This window comes from Ricinus communis, chromosome 2 (genome assembly GCF_019578655.1).
Source record: "Ricinus communis isolate WT05 ecotype wild-type chromosome 2, ASM1957865v1, whole genome shotgun sequence".
Lineage (NCBI taxonomy): Eukaryota > Viridiplantae > Streptophyta > Magnoliopsida > Malpighiales > Euphorbiaceae > Ricinus > Ricinus communis.
In genome coordinates this window covers 2165167-2190943 of record NC_063257.1, presented here as the reverse complement: position 1 = coordinate 2190943, position 25777 = coordinate 2165167, and the positions used below count along the sequence as shown (strand labels likewise).

Here is a 25777-nt window from a genome sequence, read left to right as displayed (position 1 = left end):
TGCCCATGCCAAACAAAATATCTTATGTGTCAAAAATTAGGTATAGATGTAAAAGAAATTTTAGGTCTCAGAAATTAATATATATTAGTTGTTTACCCGTATATTGCACGACCGTTATTATTATTTCAATTATAAAATTAAGTTTGTAAATGCAATATAATAAATTTTTCAATTGATTTATAATATTTTAAAAAATAATAGCAAACTAACTATTTTTAAATATCTTTAATTTTTTAAATTTTTTTAATGCAATAATATAAAAACTATTTTAAAAATATTTATTTATTAATTCTAATATTATATAAATTAATACTATCAATATAATTAATATTGCTATTTGTTATATTTCTCTATATACTATCGAAATCGATAAAGAGTTAAATTTGATAAATATATTTATTTTATCATATTTATTTATCTTAGCATATGAAATAATTTTTTTCATAAAGACATGAACAAAGTGCTAGTAGTTATATATGAAAAAAAAAATAACAATAAAAGAAAGAAAGTTAAAAGATTTGGATGCAAAATTAATAAAAGAAAAAAAATTAAAAAATTTAAATGAAATTAATTCTATTAAATACCTCATTTTAAGAAAAGAAAGAGAGAACTTAAGAGAAAAAGAATAATTTATATAAATGAAAAAAAATATCATGAAAAATAAAGAAAAATTCATGTAGAAAAGAGAAAGCATATTCAAAACCTTTTTTTTATATATATATAATGTATAGATTTATTTTTCTGCAAAGTTAATTTGGTAATTTTATTTTCCTGAACAAAACAGAGTTTTTATTTATAGGACTTTACAAAATAAAACAAGTTACAACTACAACCATACAATTGCGGAGCTATAGATCGATACAAGAAATCTCACGATCCTTGTTCGTTTCCCATACTTAAAAAGAGTAAGAAAAAAATGATCCAGGAGATAGCCATTAAACTCCACACGTGAGTTTTGAAAAGCCAGGGACTTTCTCAGAAATTTGAATACCTAAAACATCAATACTTTTGCAAACACTAATTCATGTATTTTAATTAATAATTCTTTGTTCACAAACCTACAAATTGAGCTTTTTTTTTATTTTGTACTTGGGTGCAGTATGGATTTAGAAATTGACTTGCTATTAAAAATAAATATAAGAAGAATTTTAATTTAATATAGTACGATGCTTATGCTGTAATGGGTCACATTTATATTATAAATATGTGAGTAATTTAATAAGTAGAATGAAATGGCCAAATATAAGTTATCAAAAAATTAAGAAAAAAGAACTAAATTTTTTTAAATATCTTTTAAATTTTAATAAATTTAACAGTTGAGTAATTTTAAATTAGAATGTTGTTAAGATGATAGAATAAAAATTCACACAATTTCTTATTATAGTGAAAAATCATTTAATAAGTTACAGGTTTGATGGAATAAGAAATATTATCAGCTAAATAAGTAATAAGTTTTTAATCTATGGCTAAAATTAGAAGATTTCAATTTAACATTTTATAGGTGAATGTTATATGCACCACAAAAAGGAATCTAAAAACTGTCGATGTTTCCAAAATCTAATTGATTTCAGCTCTTACCGCCGGACGAACCCGAGTTCCATTTACAACACAGGGCTCTTTTGCTTTTGTCTCCAATTCGGCCCGATTCGGCCCAATTCTACAGAAGTTGTACCAATCATTACAAAACCCTAACCCCTTCAACATAGCCGCTCTTTCCTTTACTCTGCGGCCGAGCTTTGCCTCCTCGAAACTGCAACAATGGTATCTCTAAGCTCTTTCTGCTTTTAAATTCGGATTTACGTGTGTTTAGGTTAATAATATTATGTACTGTGTGTGTATATTTGATTATTAATCAGGCGTCAGAGAAGAAGCTATCGAACCCAATGAGAGAAATAAAAGTGCAGAAACTCGTACTCAACATCTCCGTCGGCGAAAGCGGCGATCGTCTTACACGTGCCGCCAAGGTTTCACTTCTTAAAATTAATTTAACAAACAGAACAAGAAAGAAAAAAGAAATTGCCTTCCTTGCGAATGATCTAAACTAAATCCTAATTTTGACAATAGGTGCTCGAGCAACTCAGTGGTCAAACCCCAGTCTTTTCTAAGGGTATAATTGGAACTACTCTGCATTTCTTTTTGATTCGTTCTTCTTGTTTTATTTAATCTTATAATTTTATTTTTATTGGGTATCGAGCAGCTAGATATACTGTTAGATCTTTTGGCATTAGGCGTAATGAAAAGATTGCTTGCTATGTGACTGTGAGGGGAGACAAGGCAATGCAGCTGCTTGAGAGTGGGTTGAAAGTGAAGGAATACGAGCTCTTGAGGAGGAACTTTAGCGACACTGGTTGCTTTGGCTTTGGTATCCAGGAGCATATTGATCTTGGCATTAAGTAAGTTACTAGTATTTCTATTGATAATTGTGGTGCTTTTGAGTTGATAGCAATGTTATCTTATTTCAATATGCTAGGGTTTTGTGATTACCTGCCCCAGTGCCACTGTGCTATAACTAGGTCGAGTTTAATCAATGGATTTTGGTATAGTAGTTCGTTTATGATGCCTTTATAGTGTAGTAGTTAGAAGAAGTTAACAATGGAGATGTTGATTTAGCTATTGTATTTGGTCTCTTTTTGAATATAGCAACGTGTACAGCATTTTTTAAATTGTTTGTGTAGTGGACATGCACATTTGAGCTCATGCATGCTCATTTCTTTGGTAGATGGTGAACCTAGGTTATTGGTTAGGATGAAGTTCTGATGAATACTCAAACTTAAAATGCTTCTTCAGTTGTTATTAATGCATAATTTTTGTTATCTAATAATTTTATAATTCAAATTGGTTCATCAACCTTCATTTTTTTTTCCATTTGTAGCAAGCGTCTATCTTGGAAAATTTATATATTGGTTCTCCTCTTTCATTTGTGGGGAACATTTATTTCTAGCTTTAGTAAGATTTATCTTTCTCTATAATGCAATATTATGAAATTGGAGTGTACCTTGGCCATTGAACTTCTGTTTGATTACTTTCGCTTTCCTACGTCGATCACTTTGCTGAAGTTAAATTGAGCTTAAGATTGATGCCTGGGGAAGCATTAGGAGTTTGATTTTGGATGGAAAATAAATGGCTTTCTTTCCTAGATCTCTTTCAAGGTTCAACCATTATGTACAATGTTTTCCTGGAAGTGTGTCCATCTAATCTATGTTTATGATGAATATTGCACAAATTGAATTATAATACTAGTCAGTTTTCTTTTTCCATGTTTATATTGTATCTATACCTGGTGAAATCTCCTCATCTGGTGGACTTTTTAGTTATAGATAAATATCCCAACTTTTATACCATGCAAGGCTGTTGGTTAGATATAAAAGGTTGCAGAGCTTGGTGTTATAGATCTGACTCGAGTAATCTCTAAAATCTAATCAGGTATGATCCTTCAACTGGCATTTATGGTATGGACTTCTACGTCGTTTTGGAGCGCCCAGGCTACCGCGTTGGTCGCCGCCGAAGATGCAAGTCGCGTGTTGGAATTCAACACAGGGTTACGAAGGATGATGCAATGAAATGGTTTCAGGTGAAATATGAAGGTGTTATCCTCAACAAGGCCCAAAATATTGGATCTTAGATCTTGTTTGGTTATAATTAAGTTATGCAAGTTTAATGTGTAGGGGAATTTCCTTTTCTGCTGTTGGAATTATAGCTTCCCTTCATGTGAATTTTGAAAGGATAGAAGTTGGACCTCTATTTTGTTATTTTGATTTTCTAGTGTGGTTCTTTATAAATCCTGGGGAGCAGTTATGCAAAATCCTGCATTCTCTTTAGCCAAATAAGTGTGGTTCGATTATGAAAAGTATCAGGCTGTTCATGCGTCATGCATGGTAATTTGAATATAGCAATTGCCTGATCCCAAAGTTCAGAATTTAGCAGCTCGAAATATTGTGGCTCCATTGTGAGCAAAGGTTCAGCGATGCTGTCATTCTCAAACAATGTGGAGGGAGATTACTGTCGATATTGTCCAGATGCTAACCATGGCTTGTGCAGGCCTAGGTCTCCGCAGTTCTAGTTCCAGTTGAAATTGGCTTTCACCTGTGTTTTTTATTTTGCTTTCTTAACAATGCTTTTACATGTGTTTACGCCCCTTTCCCCCGCCCTCCTTTTCCTCGCTTCGTATTCTTGGGGCAGAACTTTGTGCTAGGCAGGCCTCTACCACAGCGTTTGGGTTCATTCAAAAGTTTTTGGCTACTCGTTTGTTTCCAAATTGCCCAGCAACTTGCTGAACTATTAGTTCCCTGCAAAGCGTTAACACTCCCACTTGTTAATTGGAATTCTTTTCAGGAAGGAGACCGCAAGAATCCAGCATCGCATCATTAAAACCTATAATATTCATCTCCTTATATTAATTTATTAATATGCAACAGTTGCTGCCTTGCTTGTGGCGAGGCTATCTTAAACTAACCAAATATTTCCCTAAATAAATACAAAAATAAGAAGATAAAAGTACGAATGTGAATGTTCCAGAAGTATTTTCACATCAACTTAGCTCCTAAAATTTGGGTTATGCATTAACCTTTGCTCTCTTCATGACTCCTGATTTTCTTTTTAAGAAAAAAATTATTGATTTTATTGTTTGAAAACAAATTTCTATCAATTTTTTAACCTGAAATATGAATATAGTATCACACGCAAGATGCAACGAAAATGCTAAATTTCTGATTTTTCACACATGTGACGTATTAATATAAGTACAGTACAGACTAAGAGCAATAATTTGTTCTAGAGTACATACTTCTGGCAGTAATCTGGATGCGTTGTCTGAATATGGTCTTACTCAAAGTATTCTGCAAGAATTGCTTTAGATACAGGAAAGGATAGGTTCACATTGCCACTTGGTCCAAAATGTTACATGGCGAGAAGATGGTGACAGAAACATCATAAAGGAAAGCAGAATCTATGCCTGACCATATCGCCTTAGAAGTCCTACTGAATCTTCCAAGACACAATGTCAGCTCAGGAGTTGAAGGTTCTATGTATATATCTATGCATCCATCTTTTACAGCCTGGCAGATTTTATCATTTTATCCTAATCTTATATTCCAATCACCTATCATTGCTTCTCTTGAAGATGTTGCACGCCCTGAATCCCGCCTAAGATTTATTCATTAGGGTTTCTGGAAAATATAACATGGTTCTCGAGCAGACAATGATTAAAATCCCTTTTGTAATTTGCAATTTCAGAAGCCATTTTAAAATCTTAGAAAGGGTTTTCTGGTCCTTGATTAAAGATTAATTTCGCTTTTATGAGTGATCGTGATGTAATTTTCACAAACCTAACGTCTATAGTTTATTTATTAATTTATTTTTGGTTAGTCATCCATGTATTTTCTTACTCCTCATCCCTTTCGATTCTTTCCAACCTTTCAGGGATGGGATCATTTATCATTTTCTTTTTGCTGTGGTCTCAAAAGCACAATGTGCGCGTGGTTGTTTCCGTAGCCTTAAATAGGAATACTTTTGTTTTTCCTTTTGGTGATTAAATAGGAATATTTTAGCCCAAACAATTGATCGACTATCTTTCTGCGCGGTACACGTAAAGAATCCAGGGCACAGGCGCAAGGGGTAGAGGGGTGACCATGGCCAAGACCAACTTGTAAGAGGGACCAACCAAGGGGAATAAGTTAACCTGGCCTTCGGCCAATGATGGAGAGAAATAATGGGCATCCGCCCGTAAAGATACATATGTGATGGAAATTGGACATCGTATATAGATTCCATATACTGGGACCTTGATGGACTGTCCAGGTTTTTCTTTTTTGATCACTTATCACTTATCACTTTCAACAAATGATCACCATATGTGTTCTCGTCTTTCCTTAGCCAATGTGCAGAAGTCTTTCTGTTGTAGAAAAGAAAATTGTTGTAAGAGTGAAGTATCCTCAAATGCTAAAATTTGGATTTCAGGTCTGATTTTAATCATCAATCTGCTAAGAATAAAGCGCATGTTATTGGACTCGCCTAAAAGTATGGAGTAATCAAAATGCACATAACACTAATTCATATTGGACTGGACAAATTATCACAAACAATTTCATGACAACCTACACAACATGAGCAGATAATTTACGAGGATGGGATATTACACAGCATGTTCAGTCGTGTCTTAGAAAAATCCAAAAGAATCTCGGATTTATTAAATTTTAGGCCTCTATAATACTTTTTTTCATCAACTATTTGCTCCCTTCATTCATGTATTTCAAGTCATGGAAAGAAGTCAAAATCCATCAATGTCATGGATTCCCTATTCACATCAGGTGTAGTCTGACTAAACGTAAGCCGTATCTAGTCTTTGATCTTGGAGGAATCCACACGAACACACATCTGGCGATGTCAAGCTCCAACTTGCAATTCAGGGCCACCAACACCCAAAGAAAAGATTAAAAAAATAGGCCTAAAGCTTTTGAGAAAGAAAGGAGAAGATATCCGCAGATAGATAAATTCTATTATAGTAGTGGACGTGGATGATAAGGATTCCAATTACATCAACAAGAGCAATATAAATGTGCATGTGTGATCATGTCATGCACATAGTAGAAAAGGATTGGTTTGTTCAGTGTCCTGAAAAGTTGCAAGGTTACTGTCAATGAACGTCAAGCACATAAACTTTTGAATCTTCTTTGGATATCCAATGACTGGGCAGTAAAATATCTTTAGAACAAACCCAACAAGTTTGTATGCTGTATAATTTGTTTGGTGGTCAAGATGAAACTACCTCTTGAGTAAAAAATAGTTCCCTCCCTCAGCGGTGTATGCGATTTCAAAGAATCAGTCGTCAATTATGTACGCATCACAGATTTGGGGCCTGCGGCATAGCTTTGCTTATCTATAATGTTGTACATCAGATCACCTGATCAGAAACAGCTAGCTACAGTATCTAGCCTTTTGAGCAAATGACACCCTCTTACAAGTGAGAATTGCATTGGTGTCTATGGCCTCAATATGGCTCAAATCCTGACCACCCCTTTTCATACTTTAAAAAAATTTCAGTGTAACCAAAAAATGGCTTTAATTGATTGCCTTAATATATATAAAAACATGAAATTCTCTTGATTATGCATCTTATCACAAGGACTATATATATATACACACAATCTTGATAAGGACAGGAGCAATATATTTTGTCCATTCCTCATTAATCTTGATCAATTAGACATTTGAGCACACTTTCGGTTGGATCTGTGCTACTTACTAGCTAGTGTGTGTGTGTGTGTGTGTGTGTGTATTGTGTCTGTCAAAAGCAAAATCTATCACTAAGATTTACTTGGTAGAAGGAAAAGCTAGCTATACGTACAGGCATTGTTTTGGTTTGGTTCAATGGTGGCGATGCATACAGCTGTAGTGGTGCTATAGAGTAAAAAGGGTTAAGATATAATGAAGCAAATCCATGTCTAATGAACTCTCCAAACCTGTGATTCCAGCTTTAATTATCACTGCATAAAACCAAAACAAGAGTTGGTGAATTTGCTTGTTATGATATTGTACTTGTGCAGAGGGTTGGGTTGAGATCATGCGTCTTCATTTGTTGTTTCTACTTCAAAACAAGAAAGGGATTCGCGTCACATGACAGTATCTTTTGTATTACTATCTATCAGAAAGGAAAATGAACATATGGCCTACTATGCTCATTCTCGAATCTTATAAGAAGAAAAGCCACAGACTGCATTTTATAATGGTTATGGCCAAAAGATATTATGGTAACGGGGACAAATATGCCATAGCTGTCTTTAAAAATCTACGAGTTCTGGAGATGTGTACTTCTAATTATCTTCATGTGAATCTGTAATCTAAGAGCAGTAGAGTATAGTAGGAAATATATAAGACTTTTGTGATTCAAAATTAACCCAGTCGTGTACAGTATTCCTTTGTCTGTAAAAAGGAGAACTTACATATAAGCTAATATAGCTGTTGTTGACTGCCTTTCAGAAGCTAATTCTCTTGGTGAATGGTCTGTAATCCTTGCTGATGTAAACGTTCAAGCTAATGATAATCAAAGATTATTTATTGAAATCCTTGACCTAATTTCTCTAGTAAAAATGCCACCAGAATATTGAAGACCTGATTTATTTATTTTCCCTATAAGAAAAGACATCAAGTAAACATAAGTAGAAATGTACATGGAAAAATTAAGGGATAAAGTACATAAAAGTATTTTGTAGTTTTGTTATTTGGCAATTTTTAGTACATGTATTTTTTTAGATAAAAAAAATATGCAGTTATAAAGCGTAACAAAAGAAAAATATTTTACCATTCAAAAATTTCAATTTACAAGCCATTTAATCAACTTTGTACATCGGCCATTATTATTATATTGTATGTGTTTGATAATATAAATTTGAAGTTTAACAATCATATTTCAATATTTGAGTATTAAATCATGATTTAAAAAATTATTAATCCGATAATATTGATTTAACAAAAGCTCTAAACCTATATTATGAAATACGAGGATGGATAATCGGAGTGAAAATGACTAAATTTTTACAAATTAAAATTTTTTAACAGTAAACTATTTATTAAAAAAAATTACAAACTAAAAATTATTAAATAACAAAACTACATAATAGCCGAGCTGCCACGTTTTCAGACTTAACAGCAGGACAGAATATTGCAAAAACAAAATTTTAAAAGAATAGAAAAATAAACATCATTTTCTTTTCTTTGTGGAGAGTATCTCACCGTAAAGATTTTCATTACCACCCGTGAATATCGCAAGAGTACAGCCGCTCTCTCTCTCTCTCTCTCTCTGTGTGTGTTAATATTTGGACCCCACTCGATTCCACGTTCTTATTAATACGTATATGCCATTATTTTGTATCCCACTTGTTTAGTACTACCATTTGCCCTCTCCAATTAACCTAACTAACCCACAACCATCCTCTTCACTGCATAACTACTCTTTCTTTTCCAAATATTAGAAAACCAGAGTTTTATAATATGCTTTTTGTTAAAAGAATGCATATTTGTCACGAATAAAATGTATAGCCTACTCTCTTAATAAACTGCATGTATAACACACATTTCATGTGACGATTACCTAAAGCCATTTGTAAGTGTATCACACTATCTGACCACTGATTTCAAAAATATAGTGTGCGGCAAGTAAAACAAGTATTGCTCACTTTTCTTAAGAAAAATTAGATCAAAAATAACCCAACACCCGATTAGCAATAATTTCTTCTTTTCTTTTTTGGTATGAAGAAAGTAATTTCAAATAACAGTAAAAGAAATCTTGAAAGCTTTGATCGAGGTGCAAACATTTCTTTAATGGAAAACCAGCCTAGAGTTTATTGCCTAGTACACCTTGGTGTTCACGTCTAATTGCAAGAATCCATGTAATTACCACAATTCTAAGTAAAGCCATGAATTGTTTTCAAGTTTTAACAAAATTTCAATCCACTGTTTACAGAGAAAGCCAAAAAAAAGAAGCCACCGGCCCACCATCTCCTTTTTGTCCTCCTCTCCTTTCTTCTATATAAATAGCAGCAGCAGCGCACGCTCTTTGCTCATACCACCTTCTACCTCTGTATCTCCTGCCTTTCTTTTAGCTAGCTAGCATTTTCTCTGTACAATAATTATACCGGATTTTTGGCCATGGCATCAAGCTCGTCTTGGACTCCGAAGCAAAACAAATTGTTCGAGAATGCTTTGGCTATCTATGACAAGGATACACCGGACCGCTGGCATAATCTAGCTAGGGCTGTTGGAGGTAAAACTATTGAGGAAGTGAAGAGGCATTATGAGTTGCTTGTTGAAGATGTTAGGGAGATTGAAGCTGGCCATGTTCCTTTGCCTAATTACAAAAAAGCTGGACTCGGCAGCAAAGGCTACTGCAGCTTCGTGGAAGAAGAACAAAGGTAAATATACATCTCCTCCGCTCTTTTTTCCTTTCAAATCTTTTTCAAGTCATTATGTCTGTGCATTCAACGTTTGAGCACAGAGATGTGCATTTAGCTACAGCTCGCGATAATGTGCTTGGTCGCATTATCTTTCTAGCTACAGGATTATAATATGGAAGTTGATTTTTCTTTAATTCTGCATGCAGGCTGAAGGGTCTTAAGCTGCAGTGAAGTATGAATCTACCAGCACAATTCATGCGATCAAATAAGGATCCGAAATGTTTCAAGTCATAAAGGGCAGTACAAAACTATCCGAGAAAAAAATAAAATGAAAAGAAGTACGTCCTAAGTGACGAGCATGGGATGCAATTAGAGATCTCTCGCTTGAGTTTTATTTTTTCATTAAAATATTAATATTTTCTTATGATATGTACCAATGCTCTTTTCGTGTAATGGGTTCTTAGTTATACATATAAGTGCTACTATTTCTAGCTACTCTCTTTTATATGAAAAACAAATCTCATTTGGAAGCAAAGAAAAAAGAAAAGGCCATTCTAATTTAAACTTATAAGGCCAGTGGTCTGTAAAAGTTGAGCAACTTTCTTAAAAAAAAAAAAGAATAGTGATTGGATGTGAACATTCTCTTTATGAGACCAAAAAGATAAGAATAATGGAGTTGTTCGAACAAAATTATTGTTAGTTGACTTAAGAACTTGGGTAATGACTTGATTCCAGAGGAAAATGGTGTATTAAGGTGAAAACTGCTTTTATTAATTTTTCTTTTCTTCTTATTGGCACCGAATAGTTAATAAGTGAGACATATAAAAATAATTTAATATTTTCATTGTAATAAATATAAAACATTCAAATTTGATACCAGTCAATGGTTGCAAAGACTAAAAAAGTGATTCCAAAGAAGAAAGGGAAAAGGGCACTTATTTGTAGGAATTTAAGCAAGCAAATTTGTTATAATTTGAATTGGGGAAAGGTCATTAACAGGAGAGTGGCAAACAGCTCATCTCTGCTTGTGATATATTCCATATTCTGGTTCTTCTTCTCGATATCTCAGTTGACAGAGAAGGCGACGCACTGTAATTATTTTCCTATTTCTCATTATTAATTCATCATTAAGAGAAGGGGAAAATGATTTTCAGCCCATCACCTCCTTGCATCTTTCCATTATTATCCTGCGCCAATTTGCCACCTCCAGACTAATCCATTCTTTTATAGAGTAGAGACCATATATAAATATGTCTGAGATTATTTAATTTACTAACTAAATTTTAATGTTTGATTTGGTATTTAATCTTGGAGGACCTTAATTATTAACATATGGGATGAGATTGGAACTTACATATTTTTTGGAAGAAAACTTAAAATATTGATAATCGTTAAAGCTTAATACAAATAATTTCAATTATCATTTGCAATTTAAACAATTAAGAAATAATTTTACAATTAATGTGGAAAATTAGAAGTTTGTTATGTAGAATAATTTTGTCAATGTTCTGACAACACACACATATATACACTTGTCGATGTTTATAAAAAGTGTGGAGACGTTTAAGATTTTATTGATCTAATAAAGAGATAAGTGTGTCTTTTGCATCAGACTTTGAGTATGTTTGTGACTATTGCTTTTTAGTTTTTATTTTATTATATTTTAATTTCTTTTATAAAAATCATATTAATTTTTAAAATGTACTTTTCTTTTTTAACACCAACAAGAATTGCAAACGTGTAATTTATAGGAGAGCAAAAGACTGTCAAATAAATATAAATGCACATTCCACTCTTAAGAATCTTTAATTGAAGAATGAATAGCTAAGAATCAAGGAGCATAGTTATGTCAAGAAATATGGCAAAATCCTATAATTATATCATGAATGTGCATAAAATATGTTTTCGTATTATGTAAACTCAGTGAGTTTTTATTTTATAAATAATCAGGACACATACAGAAACTTGTTATTATGTATAAAAAGATGTATATAAAATTATATAAGATATATAATTGAAGAATCTTATTTTCTATTGACTAGGATTATTTAACACTATATGTTTAATATACAATACATGGGTAACGTTCTTTTTCTTTATATATTGAGTAAAATTTGTCTATAATAATATTCTATATAAAAATAAAAATAAATTATTTAATTTATGCTAGTTGTAGTTGTAAGTAAAAATAAAATCTATATTATTATAAGTTATAAATTTTTTAAGTTCCGTTTTAAGAAATTATTTCTCTGTATAGTCATATTCATACATATATTTTAAAAATATATGTTATATTGTATTTTATCTATAGTATTATTTATCTCATCAATTCTATTGATATATTATGCCAAGATATTAATATATTTTATATTTAATTGTTACTGTTTTACTTAACATAATTAAGTATTGAGTCTGACAGAAATATCCTAACATCGCGAAAAAGATTGATTCTAAAATGTATAACTATAAATATATTTTACTATATATTAGGTTAAAATACTAAATTATTCTTTTTAATTTTACATATTCTCATAAACTAAGTTTCAAGATAATAATTAATAGTAGTATTTGAACATGCTCATAAAACGATTAGAAAATTATGGGCATTCTCACATTTTGTTAAACATGGTACAAGGCTTTAAAATTTAAAATTTAACAAACGAAAAGACTTAATTTCTTTTTCATAAAACAAACATGATCTATCATTTTCACAAATTTTCATATAATATGCCCATTAATAACATTTGTTAGATTGAAAGATAGATTGAATATGACGCTTAGTTCATAAAATAGAGAGATTTAGCAAAATCCTTATTTTGAAGAATTTATTTATATAGATTTCGACCAATCTTATGCTTTGCTAGCATTGTCCACAAGTTTTCGGCTAAAGTCAAACTGCATTCCATAGTCCAACTATTATATTGATGGGCCCTTAAGGGGTTATGAAGTAGCCCATTAGTCCTAAACGACAATGCCAATTAGGTATTTTACGCAGTTAACCGGCTTCTTTTCAATTCCCCGCGCAAGATTTACGCTGTCTGTTTCTGCTGCTCTCGCGCTCAATCTCCATAAAAATGGAAGCAACTGCTAGTTCTTCTTCTGTTAAGGTAATTGAAATATACTTTGTAACTTCACAACTGGTACTGAGCTTTTAATTAGGATTAAAGTTCTGATTTCTGTTTAAGTTTGGAAGGAAGCAACTCAAAGCGAAAAACAGTCACTGACGCTTCGGATACGAAATTATTGTTTTGATATAAACTTGAGATTATTACTAAGCTCAAGAGATTACCTAATTATTTGGTTTAAGAAGTGTTTGGTTTGGTGTTAATTATTGCAGATAATCTTGGGGTCATCTTCGGTTGCAAGGAGGAAAATCTTAGCTGAAATGGGATATGAATTCACCGTCACTGTAAAAAAACCTTTTCATTCTTTTTTTTTCTTTTTCTCTTTACTGGTTCTAGTTTGATCCTTATACTCCATTTTCTTTCCTTAGAGTGCAGATATTGATGAAAAATGCATCCGCAAGGAAAAGCCAGAAGAATTAGTAATGGCTCTTGCTGAGGCTAAGGTAATTCCTGAAGAAACAAAAAGAGTAAATAAATTAATTAATTGCAGCTATTGGTTTTTAGTGGCAATTTTTTGTGAGGCTAAATATCTGATATTTTGTAATTATTGGTTTCAAGCTTAAAGAGCATTGAATAAACTGAAATTCTTATCATAAATGACTTTTATAATTAAATTCTACATTTTGTTGTTTTGCCTTTTGCTGCCATCTATTATTCTAGTTGTTCTGATTTTCTTATATAATGGTGTCATAAACTATGAGTGGGGATTTATTTCAAGTCTTATTTATTAATTGAGTGTGAATTGCATATCAGGCTGATGCAATTATAGCTAAGCTACAGGCTGATAATAATCAAGAGAAGGATGCTGAACTTATTTTGGCTGCAGCTGACACAGTATGTCTTGTTTCCTGTTTTATTAACAATGATGCTTCTGTTCTGGTTGGGACAATCAGATATATCAAGTATACTCTCGCCTAGTGCCATTTATGTCTGAGGATACAATGTCTTCTGCAAAGAGAAACCTAATTTCTCTAGCTACTAACCCATATTTTAAATCCATGTGATCAAGTGTGAAATATAAGATCAGTGGGACTGCCTTGGTGAAATTTTACCCTAAAAAGTAGAAATCAATTAATTCAAACTTCTTTGCTAGCAAAGCTAGATGCTTACTGAAATCACCAACCTAGTAAATGTTTGGATCATTCATCCATTTACTATCACTGAGTTATACGTATTACTGAAAAAGTCATAAAGTTTCCTACACTCTGGACTGCTGCCACATCATTTTACTATTTTTGTTATTGCTGCCATTGTCCTCTTTGCTGTTATTGATGATAACTTGGTACTATCCCATCGTTTTTTACTATGGCTGCCACTCTTGGCTTTTGGTTGTATAATTGAACCTTGATTCTGGTGCTTATCTTAGCTGGTTAAAACTTCTTCTCAGGCTGAAGCCATCTTGCAGAGGCTCCCAGTGCATGACTACATAAAGGATGCTGTGCCAGCATTACTAATTACATGCGATCAAGTATAAGTCCAGCCTATGATACACTTTTCCTAATTTACTAGTTTGTATGTAGAGCTTTTGGCATGTTTTGAAGCTCTTGAAAACATACCTGACTTGTCATTTAGTTTCTTAATCTGTGCAAGTTCTTAAATTCCGGCCTCTCACATCTAAGAAAGAAAGAAAAACTGATTATAGAAGTTTCATAAATGTTGGCCATTTGCCTTGCATGTGGCAACAGGTTGGATGATGAGTTTCTAGGGAATGCAAGCTTCTGTCGAAGTGTACAGCTTTGCAAATGAACCTTTTTGTTTGCTAATCGATATTCTTTTGCAATGGATAGAGTATATAAGTTTTTTAATGCAAGAGTTTAGATTATTAGAAGCCAGCAATTACTAGTTAAGAAAAATATAGAGACAGTTGATGTTATCTGTGGCCAGGGGAGAGAGTTCCTTCTCCATATTAATATTATGCTTTCGTCATCCACAAATGTGTAATTTGCAACTTGTATCCTCAACCATAAATGGCTCTGGTTATACGTCATCCATTTGTACTTGTAAAAGTGATGCAATTAAGTGCTTTCCTTTCTGGGAAGATTTCATCTTTGTTTCTTCTTATTTCTGTTAGTGAACTATGTGAAGGTGGTGGTCTATGAAGGCGCAATCAGGGAAAAGCCATCTAGTGAGGAAGAAGCGAGGCAATTTATGAAAGGTTTGCTTAATATTCTCTTATTCCTTTATTTTGAAAGTTCTTTTGACTGTATACCAATATTGAATGCAGATTATTCAGGGGGACATGCTGCAACTGTCAGTTCTGTTCTTGTTACAAATCTTAAAACTGGGTTCAGAAAAGTAGAATTTGACAGAGTGGAGGTAGAATTTGCTTCTCTTTCTTCTTTTCCAGTTGCAAGTGATGAAAGTATGTTCATAAATATTTGTAAACTTGAATAGTTTCACATTCTTCGATCCCTTTATCTGACTGTAATGTAATGATTATTGTAAAAGAGTTATGCGCTTCCATCATGTTTCTCCCTGTTACTTCAGGTTGATTAATCCTGGCATCCTGGCCAGAAAACATGTTTAGATAAAGAGGAAATTGCAGTGCTGTTTCCAATAACAGAACACCATTGCAAACTAATTCTCTACTACTTCATTACGGGTTAATAGAATTGTTCTGCAGCATTTTGTAGTAGTAGAACAATGATAACATGCTGCTTTTGGCTTGCCATCACCTCTTTGTCTAACTTAGATCTGAACACTTCGTAGGGCCTGGAGAAGGAGGCATAGAAGATAAAGCAAAGATATGATTACTAATTTTATATCCCTAACTTCATTTAACTGTCATCCATATGATCACATTTTATATTACTCAGACTACCATATCATTGGAAAATAAAAATTTGTGAATCAAGTCATGCATCTTCTTGTCAGAAAACCCCATGAGAGGGAGGTTCTATTAATTTTATCTGAATTATTGAAATTTGTGGGACATAGTTGTATGCATAATGAAATCTGTAATCATCTTTTAAAGGGATTGAAAGTAACATACGCTATTTTGATCTAAAATGCTCATTGGTTGAACTGGAGGTATTGTGCTTTGCATGAAATAGAAAGTATTTTATCTCTCTTTTTCTCTGTGACATGTCATTGTTTCTGCTAGTCATTGTCTCCTATAATGTTTGCCACTTTGAGTTGAGAACCAAACCACCTGTGTTAATTCCTCTACACTGATGATACAGAGAAGTAACAGTTAGATTTTTATGCCTTGCAGATCTTTTTCCATGAAATACCAGATGAAGTCATAGAGAAGCTGGTAACGCTTGTTTTTGTTGCAAAAAGTTTCTTTTGTATCATTTGAGGGAATAACAAAGAATCTTGTCTTTCTTTCCTGATTGCTCAGATTGAAGAGGGACTTGTGCTCAGAGTTGCTGGAGGACTTATAATAGAGCATCCTTTAATATTGCCATATGTTAAAGAAGTGGTTGGTTTTCTATTCCTTATGGAAACAAAATAACAATGCAAGTTACTGATAATAAAGTAGGATGCATAATCTGGATCATTTGAGGTGGGGAGAAGCAAGAGCCGTGGTGTCTCAAGTTTGCCCTTTCAGGCGGCCATTGATGCTTTTCCTTTCATATTGCAATTTTGGAACTCTTGCAGTTCTAGTTTAGCCGAGACCTATAGTTTTAGGTAGCATCTCTTATTGTATATATAACCACGGACTCTAAATTTGAAAAGGGTGGTCACTTTTCAGTAGAATATAGTGAATTTAATAGTTTGAACATTAAGTAAAAAAAACTATGGACAAGGCTTTACCCCTCTATATCCTTGATCCTGGCAACTTTGAATGTGCATAATTTACTGGCTGTAAGCCTCTATATACCATAGTAGTTTCAGTGCAGTTCATGTGGCTTTCCCTGTCATTGTCAGATTAATGGTGGTGAGCCACTCCTTTTGAATATGCCTTGAAGAGATTATTAACCCTGGTAATTATTGACAGTCCTCGACTGAAACATTGTCATCTGTGCAGGTAGGGACGACGGATAGCGTGATGGGACTTCCCAAATCTCTCACTGAAAAACTAATGAAAGAGGCTCTCTAACAGCTGTACCTATTTCCTTTTGCATTCATATTGGTAATACCGACACTGCTGCATTTCTTTAATGCCGTCTTAACTCAAGATTCACTTTGAGTTTGATAGACTGATAATTGTTTGTAGCCAATCAGTTGATCGACAGTGAAATTATTTTTAGTTAATCAAGATGAGTAGCTAAGTTAAATGTTAAGCAGTAATCATGATGTTAAATGCTAAGTATTCCCTTATATTAAATCACGTATTTCTTAGTATTGGCATTTGGCAGACAAATGGTACGCGCATGTTACTATCCAAATAGTATGATATATGATATAGCAGTAACAAAAGTCCATTTTGGTAACAGTTAGGTAGCGGTTTCAGAAACCAATAATACTTTGTCTTGGTTGATTATTTTATTGTATCCACACCCCCGCTGGAAAAAGGGCACCTGTTGAGAGCTTGGCGCAGCCAACCTGGTAGAATCCATTACCAACTGGATTTCAAGGTTTAGGCTGTTACATTTTTCCTCTTTCTTCAACAAATTTTTATCGTTTTTGTCAGCTATGCCAATTCAGACTCCAGAGAACAAAAATTGCCGCAAGAGAGCAAAAATGGCCTCTCATAATCCAAGAGACCAGGGTGTGGATCAGTTGCCACTAGAATAATCTGCATCTTAATACTAACAAAGCATGGTTGTTTGGTGGGCCTAATGGGCTTTATTCAAATGGAGATTACCTATTGAAAGTCTTAAATTTAGGAGCTCTGTCATGAAGGCCTCTGGGGGTAAATTAGTATAATACAGGGCATCTGCTCGCTTTTGACTGGAATCGTTTTGTTCCGCCTCCCAAAGATACGACGCACATGGCCAGTTGGCCACATCACAAATCACAATAACAGTTATTTAACCGTCACATTAAAAAAAATTAAAGAAAAATCATTGCCTTACACTGACCTCCCCCTCACTCCCAAAAGTCATATCTACACAAACTCAAACTCTCTCTCTCTCTCTCTCTCTCTCTCTCTCTCTCTCCTCTTTTTTTTTTTTTTTTAGAAAGCTTATTTCCTCATCCTTTTAACTCTAGTTTTTTTTTTAAAAAAAAATATTTTAACTTTACAGTAATACTTGAGCTTAATTTAATTCTAATACTTCATAGTTGAAAATATCCACCGCCATGGACTCCGGCGGCGAGATTCGGATCCACCAAACCCGACGGCTACCAGATTTCTTGCAAAGTGTGAATCTCAAGTACGTAAAACTTGGATATCACTATCTAATCTCTAATCTATTAACCTTATGTTTTATTCCTTTAATTATAATAACTTCAATTGAAGCATCTCAAATGAATCTCGACGATCTTCGTCACTTATGGCTTCACCTGCAGTATAATCTAGTCGGTATCATTATCTGCTCCGCTTTTCTCGTCTTCGGTTTAACCGTTTATATCATGACCCGTCCCCGACCCGTTTATTTAGTCGACTATTCTTGCTATCGCGCTCCTGATCATCTCAAAGCTCCATTTGGCCGCTTCATGGAGCACTCTAAACTCACCGGCGATTTTGACGAATCCTCGCTTGAGTTTCAGCGAAAGATTTTAGAGCGTTCGGGGCTTGGTGAAGATACCTATGTTCCTGAAGCTATGCATTATATTCCCCCACGGCCGTCTATGGCGGCTGCCAGGGAGGAGGCTGAGCAGGTTATGTTTGGTGCTTTGGATAATTTATTTGCTAATACCAATGTGAACCCTAAGAACATTGGCATTCTTGTTGTGAATTGTAGTTTGTTTAATCCAACACCCTCGCTTTCTGCTATAATAGTTAATAAGTATAAATTGCGAGGTAATATTAGGAGTTTTAATTTGGGAGGTATGGGATGTAGTGCTGGAGTTATCGCTGTTGATCTTGCTAAAGATTTGTTGCAAGTTCATAGGAATACTTATGCTGTTGTTGTTAGTACTGAGAATATTACTCAGAATTGGTATTTTGGAAATAAGAAATCTATGTTGATACCTAATTGTTTGTTTCGGGTTGGAGGTGCTGCTGTTTTGCTTTCTAATCGATCTGTTGATAGACGACGTGCCAAGTATAAGCTTGTTCATGTTGTGAGGACTCATCGTGGTGCTGATGATAAGGCTTTTAGGTGTGTGTATCAAGAACAGGATGATGCTGGGAAGACTGGCGTTTCTCTGTCCAAAGATTTGATGGCTATTGCCGGTGAGGCTTTAAAAGCTAATATTACTACTTTGGGTCCTTTGGTGTTACCAATTAGCGAGCAACTTCTGTTCTTTGCAACTCTGGTGGTTAAGAAGTTGTTTAATAAAAAGATGAAACCTTATATTCCGGATTTTAAGTTGGCCTTTGATCATTTTTGTATACATGCTGGTGGGAGGGCTGTGATCGATGAGCTAGAGAAGAATTTGCAGCTTTTACCTGTACATGTAGAGGCGTCTAGGATGACTCTTCACCGGTTTGGGAATACTTCATCAAGTTCAATTTGGTATGAGTTGGCCTATGTTGAAGCCAAGAGGAGGATGCGCAAGGGTAACCGTGTGTGGCAGATTGCTTTTGGAAGTGGCTTTAAATGTAACAGTGCAGTGTGGGAGGCCCTTCGGAATGTCAAGCCCTCTCCTAATGGTCCTTGGGAAGATTGTATAGATAAGTATCCTGTGAAACTAGTAGTTTAACACAGAAAATGTGCATTGTAAACTCTCCATCGAAGGTATTGTTCATCATTCATTAGGAGTCTTAACTGTGCTATCTTGCCTTCATAGTCTCTGAATTGGAATCTCTTGGGTCTTTTCTTTTCCCTTCTTTTTTTTGGTTATGGAAGTTGAGATGTATTTTCCTTGTATCTCTGTCTGTTATATTTGTCTTAGAGCACTATGGTACTAGCATTTATTCATTCTGTTGGCATCGAACCAGTGTTTGGAACAAAACTTATGAAACTTCTCTTAAGTTGCTTTTCTAAGTGTTTCATCTTTCTGTGTTAAAGCTGTGTTATGCAGAGAAGAGGTACATCAGTTATAGTGATAATACATTTCATGAGCTTATTCTTTTTGAGAAACTTTACTATTTTTTAAGTGGTTCGGATGCCTTTTCCAATACACTTAAAAGGTATTAAGAGCATCTAGTCTATTTGAAAATGACTCGCACACAGGCATATCTTTTGCACAGAATCCTTATCAAGTAGCAAAAGAATTGGATGCCTTTTAGCCGTTTTCCATACCTTGCTTAATATTTCAGGAAAGATGATTTAGGAAATCCTTTTTTAAGACTAGGCTTGCTCTTTGTTTATTTTGCTTTAGCACATACAGCATTATTTAAGCATATCATGCTACACATTCCTATTTATACAGATCATGATTAGTAAGATTTAGCCAGTTATGCCTACACAAGGGACATACCTATCTCAGGAGCTTTTTTCTAACCTCATACCTGAGCATTGACCAACCATAACTGAGCATCCTCTGTGAGATTGTGTACCTATTTTCTATTTGTTAATGATTTTCGAAATATGTCTTGAAACTTGTATAATGTGCACCCCCTAACAGCAGTCTTGAGACCTGTTATTAGTGTCAGCAATGTTGGAGGTTGGAATCTGATAAGAGAAATTTGAGCCTTGCCTACATGTCCTTGTAGATTGTACTAGTTTGAATCTTCTTAAATACTATCTCTGTGTCACGGACATTCATGTAAAATAATAATGTGGTTAGCTTCATGAGAAACATTGTTTTAATTGCTTCTGGCACTATTTTGCAACCTTGTTCGTCACTTCTTGGCTTGCTGACAAGTTTTAAATTCCTCAGCCTATTTGAAGCTATCAGTTCGGATACTGATAGGGCTCTAAAGATGACAAACCTTACTTGCAACGTAAAGCTTGTTATTCAATTCTCTTTCCAAGTGCAGGGATACAATTTGAATGAAGATTTAGGCAGGTTCTGGTTGTTGGTCAAGCTTTTCAGCTTAACAGAAGGTCGCAACTACCAACAGTAAGCTTATCAGTATTCACACCAATTAGTCAAAAAGGAGGAACTTATAGGGCTACCATCTTCTTTCTAGAAGATGAGTAATATTCACCATTCTCCAGGAAATTTCCAATTGTGTTTGATCTTAATGATTACGAAACTACAAACTAAATAACATCATATCATAATTTGACAAAGTCCAAGTACTTGCATCTTTGAAGAAGCCAACTAGATGGTATTTCAGGAGGTATTTCCTTTTACCTATTAGTTATTGGAAATTAATGGAAGAGACTCGTGCACAATTCTCTGACCAAGAAAAAATTAACTTAAATAACCATAATGTGTTTTCTCTCCCAATGGTGTTTTTTCTGTTTTATAAGAGTATGATCTGTATAATAATTTAATGTATCTTAATAAATATTTAGATATAAAAATTTTAAAAATATTTATTTAAATCCAATGAATTTGTTTTATGCTTTACTCTTTGTTTTAATTTTTTCACAGTAAAATATACATTTATTAAAATCAAAATAAACAAAAAGTTTAGTACTTCAAATCAAACTAATTCTTTATTTTAAAGAAATAAAATTTTGTAGAAATTTTTGTGGAACGATTCTATATAAGAATAAATTTAACATAAAAAGTAATTTGAAGATGTTCCTAAGTAAATATAGTATTCTCGTTAGTTTTTTCATCTATTTATATTAGTAGTCTACATGTTTTACTAAGATGGGTTTCAGTCATGAATGATTGATTTTTGGAAAAATTACACAAATACGGGAAATGGTGCATATTTGATTAAAAAATACAGTGTTCCAAAATTTATCATAAAAATATCTAATTTTTTTTTTTTAAAAATAACATAAAAAACACCTGAATATTTTGAAACAAAATATAAAGTCTAAAAGCAAAGAATAAATCAACACAAATCTACTAAATTAAATAAAACAAATAGATTGATGAAACTTTATTTTCAAAATCAATTTTAAAGTCAAAATCGATAATTATATTAAAAAAAATTATAAAAAGATTTTAGTTTCAAATTTTTAAAATAAAATTATAAATTTCATAAAAATTTTTTTTTAATTTTTATTTGTTTTGGCCGATTTACAACTAATATTGATGAAACGACACATTTACAAGAATTTCAAAGATGATTAATCAATCCGAATTGATTTCAGAAGATCAAATCTGAAAAAAAAAAGGTAAAATACAAACCCAAAAATAATGTCAATCTGTTATAAAAAAAAATAAAAGTAAACCAAAAATCAACATACTTTAAAGACATATCTAAAATGACCAAAATAAATAAAAATATTAATTTATTTTAAAAATAAATCAAAAAATAACATAATTGAAGGTAAACTATAACATAATAGAAAATAAATAAGAAAATAAATATTTTAAAATAAAAATGTTGATTTTTCATAAGATTAATCTAGAATAAGCAAAAAATAAACCAAGAAAAAATAAACATAAGTAAATCATAGCATATGATAGAAAATAAACCAAAAAGGCTAATTTATTGTAAAAATAAATTAAAATATTAAATTGTTGCAAAAATAAACTAAAAAACAACATATTTGAAGGTAAATTATAGCATAATAAAAAATAAATTAAAATAAACTAAAATCTGTATATTTTGAAACAAAAATGTTATTTTGTAGCAAAAGATAAACCAAATATAAACAAAAAAAATAGAAAAACAACAAAAACCAAATATAATATTCATATGACATGCAATATGACATATGACACATCAAATTATTTTACCATCTAATATAAATGATATAATAAAACGATACATGGCATGCATGTAAAATATCACAGTAAGAACACTTAAAGAAATGTCACACATAGCATGCATGCAAAAATAAATTTTTTTCTTATTTTTCTTGTCTTCTCCCATTCTTTATTTTTTAACTCCTTCAATTTTTCTTCTTTCGTTTCTTCTTCAATTTTTCCTCTATCTCATTTTTTTCTTTAAAAATAAAGATTCATTCTCCATTTTTGCTTGGAAGACGACTCATTTCATTATTTTTTTTCACTTAAAAAAATTTCATACAAAGTATGCATGCAAAGAAAAATATTCTTTCTCTTTTTTTTTTCTTTGCCATACACTACCAATCACTAATAACTCAATTTATTTCTTCTCTTATTTAATATATTTTAAAATTATTCAATTCTCTCTTCTATTTCTTTTAATTAATTTTTTATTTATATCATATATTTTTTTTAGCTACTTTCTAATGACTCGGAATCATATCACAGGAGATATTGTTTGCTTTGGCCCCCACTGGCCTCACGGTTTTGTCCCTTTGGCCGGTTCGAGAACTTCCTAGGAGGTCTTTCATTTTGAAATTTTTCTGAACCAAGCGCGTTTAACTTTGGAGTTCCTACAACTCCACAGCCAAACAACCAAAAGGCGCCTCATATGATATGGTTCCGGGTCGTTACAAATGGTATCAGAGCAGGACCTCTTTAATAGATGTGTGGTTTGAGGACGAACCAAGCGGAAGCTGGTGGGCATGTGATAGCTTGGCCTGGAGAAGTGGTCCAATGAGGGTGGGTAGTGGACGTCGAGGCAAAAATAGGATGCATGGACAAGGAGTGGCTTCTGGTAGGCTTTTAGGATGACATCACTCTAAGGTACGGGGGTACATGAATAAATCGAATTGCACATTGAAATGAGGCGAGGAATGATTGATAACATATATGTAAAGAGTTGTAACTAATTACACAAGGTGTTTTTTGGTTGTTTGGCTATGGAGTTGTAGGAACTCCAAAGTTAAACATGCTTGTTTCAGAGAAATTTCAGGATAAGGAACCTCCTGAAAAGTTTTCGTACCCACCAAAGGACAAAACGGTGAGGCTAGTGGGGGCTAAAGCGGACAATATCTCATGTAATATAGTTTTAGGTCGTTATATACTTAATTATAAATTATTGTTAATCTTTTTAATACTATATTTAAAAAATATTTACTGATTTAAATGAAACTATTTAAATTCAATAAGGATCATTCAAATAGGTCTTATAGACAAAAATTATAACTTTTTTTATTAATTTTTTAAAATAATTTTTTCTAATAAAAAATCTAATAATTAATTATCCGTTCTCTTGTTAATAATTAATTATGCGAGTCATGAATGATTGCTTTCTTTGTTTTTAAATATAACATATATATATATATATATATATATATATTGTTTATGTTTTGAGAAAATTGAGGTCAGTATCCTGGATGGCGTGCTGTTTTGTGTTAGACACCGTAATTGACCGGAGGTTGGTGCATTTTATTTATTATCATTAATTATATTTTCTTTTTTGATTCTTTCAATCGTTTTTGTTATTATTATTATAGTATTTGGTGATCATGAATCGATGGTGTTGCTTATTATTAAATTACTGCAACTTAATAAATCGTTTAAAGACTATGAGTTTGCTTAGAAAAGATTTGTGAAGGTGTGTGTTGCTTAGTATTGATTTGCTAGAATTATAATCCGTTTAACATGCCTCATTTTTTAAAACATTTATGATGACGCGAATGACTTTGTATTTGGGTTGAATAATGATAGTGGGTCCACTCGGAAAATCTAGTATTGACCAGACCAAGCAAATAACTAGCTGCTCAGCAACTACTGACTAAGTCCATGGATCACAAGCCTTTCCGATCAAGAAATGGAAGTGATAAATCTGGATAATCGACAACTTTTAAAATTTAAGATCCACTATATTCCTGAAATAGAACAAAAGAGTTACTAGTCTAACTATTGTACCTAAATAAATGGTCAAGTTTGAGCAAAATTAGGTTAAGTGTATAAAATGGTTAAAATTGCATACCTGACAAATGCCTGAGTATTTATAGTCATTAACTTGAATGTTAATCCAGTAATGGAGAGTTGCTTCTGATTTTGGCGGAATATGGAATCTCTTTCTATTTTTTTCTGAAAATAGATGTCATTGCCTAAACTTTGTCCACTTATGATTATGGCGATCTTTAGCATTAAATGAATACGGATCCTTTATCTGTGACAATAAGTATCGATCTTTGACATATAAAGGGCTAATCACTTGTTTAATTTTGAGGATCTCCGAAAAAATTGGAGTGTATTATAAAGTAATGTGTTAAAAAAATAAATATAATAATATGATATTTTTTGATATAATGACTATGAGCATTCGCTTTCCCAATTCAGTCTCCATTTTAACTAATTGGAATGAATTTCTCCTAACCTTTGTATTTGAATGAAATCTTATATTTTAGAATAAAAGTGAATCAGATCGTGTTCATGATTAAAATTTACTAATTTTATATGGTTTTAAACAAATTTAAACTAAGAATCAAACCAATTATAAAGAATATATCAATGAAAAGAATCAATTGATTAACTGATGATTGAAAATTAGATCAATAATAATAATTTTGATCGATTAATTGGACTAATAGCTTTTATAATTGAAAATCAAAATGTACCTATTGGTTCGGTTAATTTATTTTTCAATTCAGATCCTTCGGTTTCTTTGCTCACTCTTATGCCGGTTATTCTTCTTTTTCTTCCTGTTCTATTCTTTTATATTTCTACTATCATAAACTTAAGCATCGTCTTGACACCATTGAACAAATTTGCGGCACCATTGGGATATTGTTCTTGTCTTTTAGGACTTAAGTCGGATATTTTGAGCTTTTGGTGTTATCATTGGGTAGAAATTATGAACATAATATGTATTTACATTTTTTATACAAAAAGTTTGTCTTTCAATTTTTATTTGATGGCTTCTCAACT

General features: G+C 32.6%; 4 protein-coding genes across 8 annotated transcripts; all 4 read left to right on the top strand.

The window, feature by feature from the left end:
* Positions 1-1525: 1525 nt before the first annotated feature.
* On the top strand, positions 1526-3802 carry LOC8288933 (60S ribosomal protein L11). The gene is made up of 5 exons (XM_002510345.4): positions 1526-1761; positions 1857-1964; positions 2065-2107; positions 2198-2393; positions 3424-3802. Exons 1-5 carry the CDS (start codon positions 1759-1761, stop codon positions 3620-3622), a joined length of 549 nt encoding a protein of 182 aa, XP_002510391.1. The 5' UTR covers positions 1526-1758; the 3' UTR covers positions 3623-3802.
* Positions 3803-9543: 5741 nt separating this feature from the next.
* On the top strand, positions 9544-10382 carry LOC8288934 (protein RADIALIS-like 3). The gene is made up of 2 exons (XM_002510346.4): positions 9544-9905; positions 10094-10382. Exons 1-2 carry the CDS (start codon positions 9643-9645, stop codon positions 10116-10118), a joined length of 288 nt encoding a protein of 95 aa, XP_002510392.1. The 5' UTR covers positions 9544-9642; the 3' UTR covers positions 10119-10382.
* A 2471-nt stretch (positions 10383-12853) lies between these two features.
* On the top strand, positions 12854-17248 carry LOC8288935 (7-methyl-GTP pyrophosphatase). 4 transcript variants are annotated; one of them, XM_015719827.3, is made up of 10 exons: positions 12854-12994; positions 13225-13296; positions 13381-13455; positions 13766-13846; positions 14400-14480; positions 15098-15167; positions 15237-15328; positions 16227-16268; positions 16356-16436; positions 16986-17248. In XM_015719827.3, the coding sequence occupies exons 1-10, from the start codon at positions 12962-12964 to the stop codon at positions 17055-17057; spliced, it is 699 nt and encodes a 232-aa protein (XP_015575313.1). In that variant the 5' UTR covers positions 12854-12961; the 3' UTR covers positions 17058-17248. The 4 variants fall into 4 exon arrangements, with proteins under 4 accessions (XP_015575313.1, XP_015575319.1, XP_015575324.1 ...); XM_015719833.3 differs by lacking the exon at positions 13766-13846; XM_015719838.3 differs by lacking the exon at positions 14400-14480.
* Positions 17249-17517: 269 nt separating this feature from the next.
* LOC8288936 (3-ketoacyl-CoA synthase 4) lies at positions 17518-19995 on the top strand. Of its 2 annotated transcripts, XM_015719822.3 has the most exons (2): positions 17529-18276; positions 18413-19995. In XM_015719822.3, exon 2 carries the CDS (start codon positions 18476-18478, stop codon positions 19709-19711), a length of 1236 nt encoding a protein of 411 aa, XP_015575308.1. In that variant the 5' UTR covers positions 17529-18276; positions 18413-18475; the 3' UTR covers positions 19712-19995. The 2 variants fall into 2 exon arrangements, with proteins under 2 accessions (XP_002510394.1, XP_015575308.1); XM_002510348.4 differs by having other exon boundaries at positions 17518-19995.
* Positions 19996-25777: the final 5782 nt, after the last annotated feature.

Coding starts and splice junctions, on each gene's coding strand:
- LOC8288933 (XM_002510345.4), top strand. Junction 1,965..2,064: donor GTCTTACACGTGCCGCCAAG/GTTTCACTTCTT, acceptor TTTTGACAATAG/GTGCTCGAGCAACTCAGTGG. Junction 2,394..3,423: donor CATATTGATCTTGGCATTAA/GTAAGTTACTAG, acceptor AAATCTAATCAG/GTATGATCCTTCAACTGGCA.
- LOC8288934 (XM_002510346.4), top strand. CDS start 9,643: ATGGCATCAAGCTCGTCTTGGACTCCGAAGCAAAACAAATTGTTCGAG. Junction 9,906..10,093: donor TTCGTGGAAGAAGAACAAAG/GTAAATATACAT, acceptor TTCTGCATGCAG/GCTGAAGGGTCTTAAGCTGC.
- LOC8288935 (XM_015719827.3), top strand. CDS start 12,962: ATGGAAGCAACTGCTAGTTCTTCTTCTGTTAAG. Junction 13,847..14,399: donor TTTTGGCTGCAGCTGACACA/GTATGTCTTGTT, acceptor ACTTCTTCTCAG/GCTGAAGCCATCTTGCAGAG. Junction 16,437..16,985: donor TGCCATATGTTAAAGAAGTG/GTTGGTTTTCTA, acceptor TCATCTGTGCAG/GTAGGGACGACGGATAGCGT.
- LOC8288936 (XM_002510348.4), top strand. CDS start 18,203: ATGGACTCCGGCGGCGAGATTCGGATCCACCAAACCCGACGGCTACCA.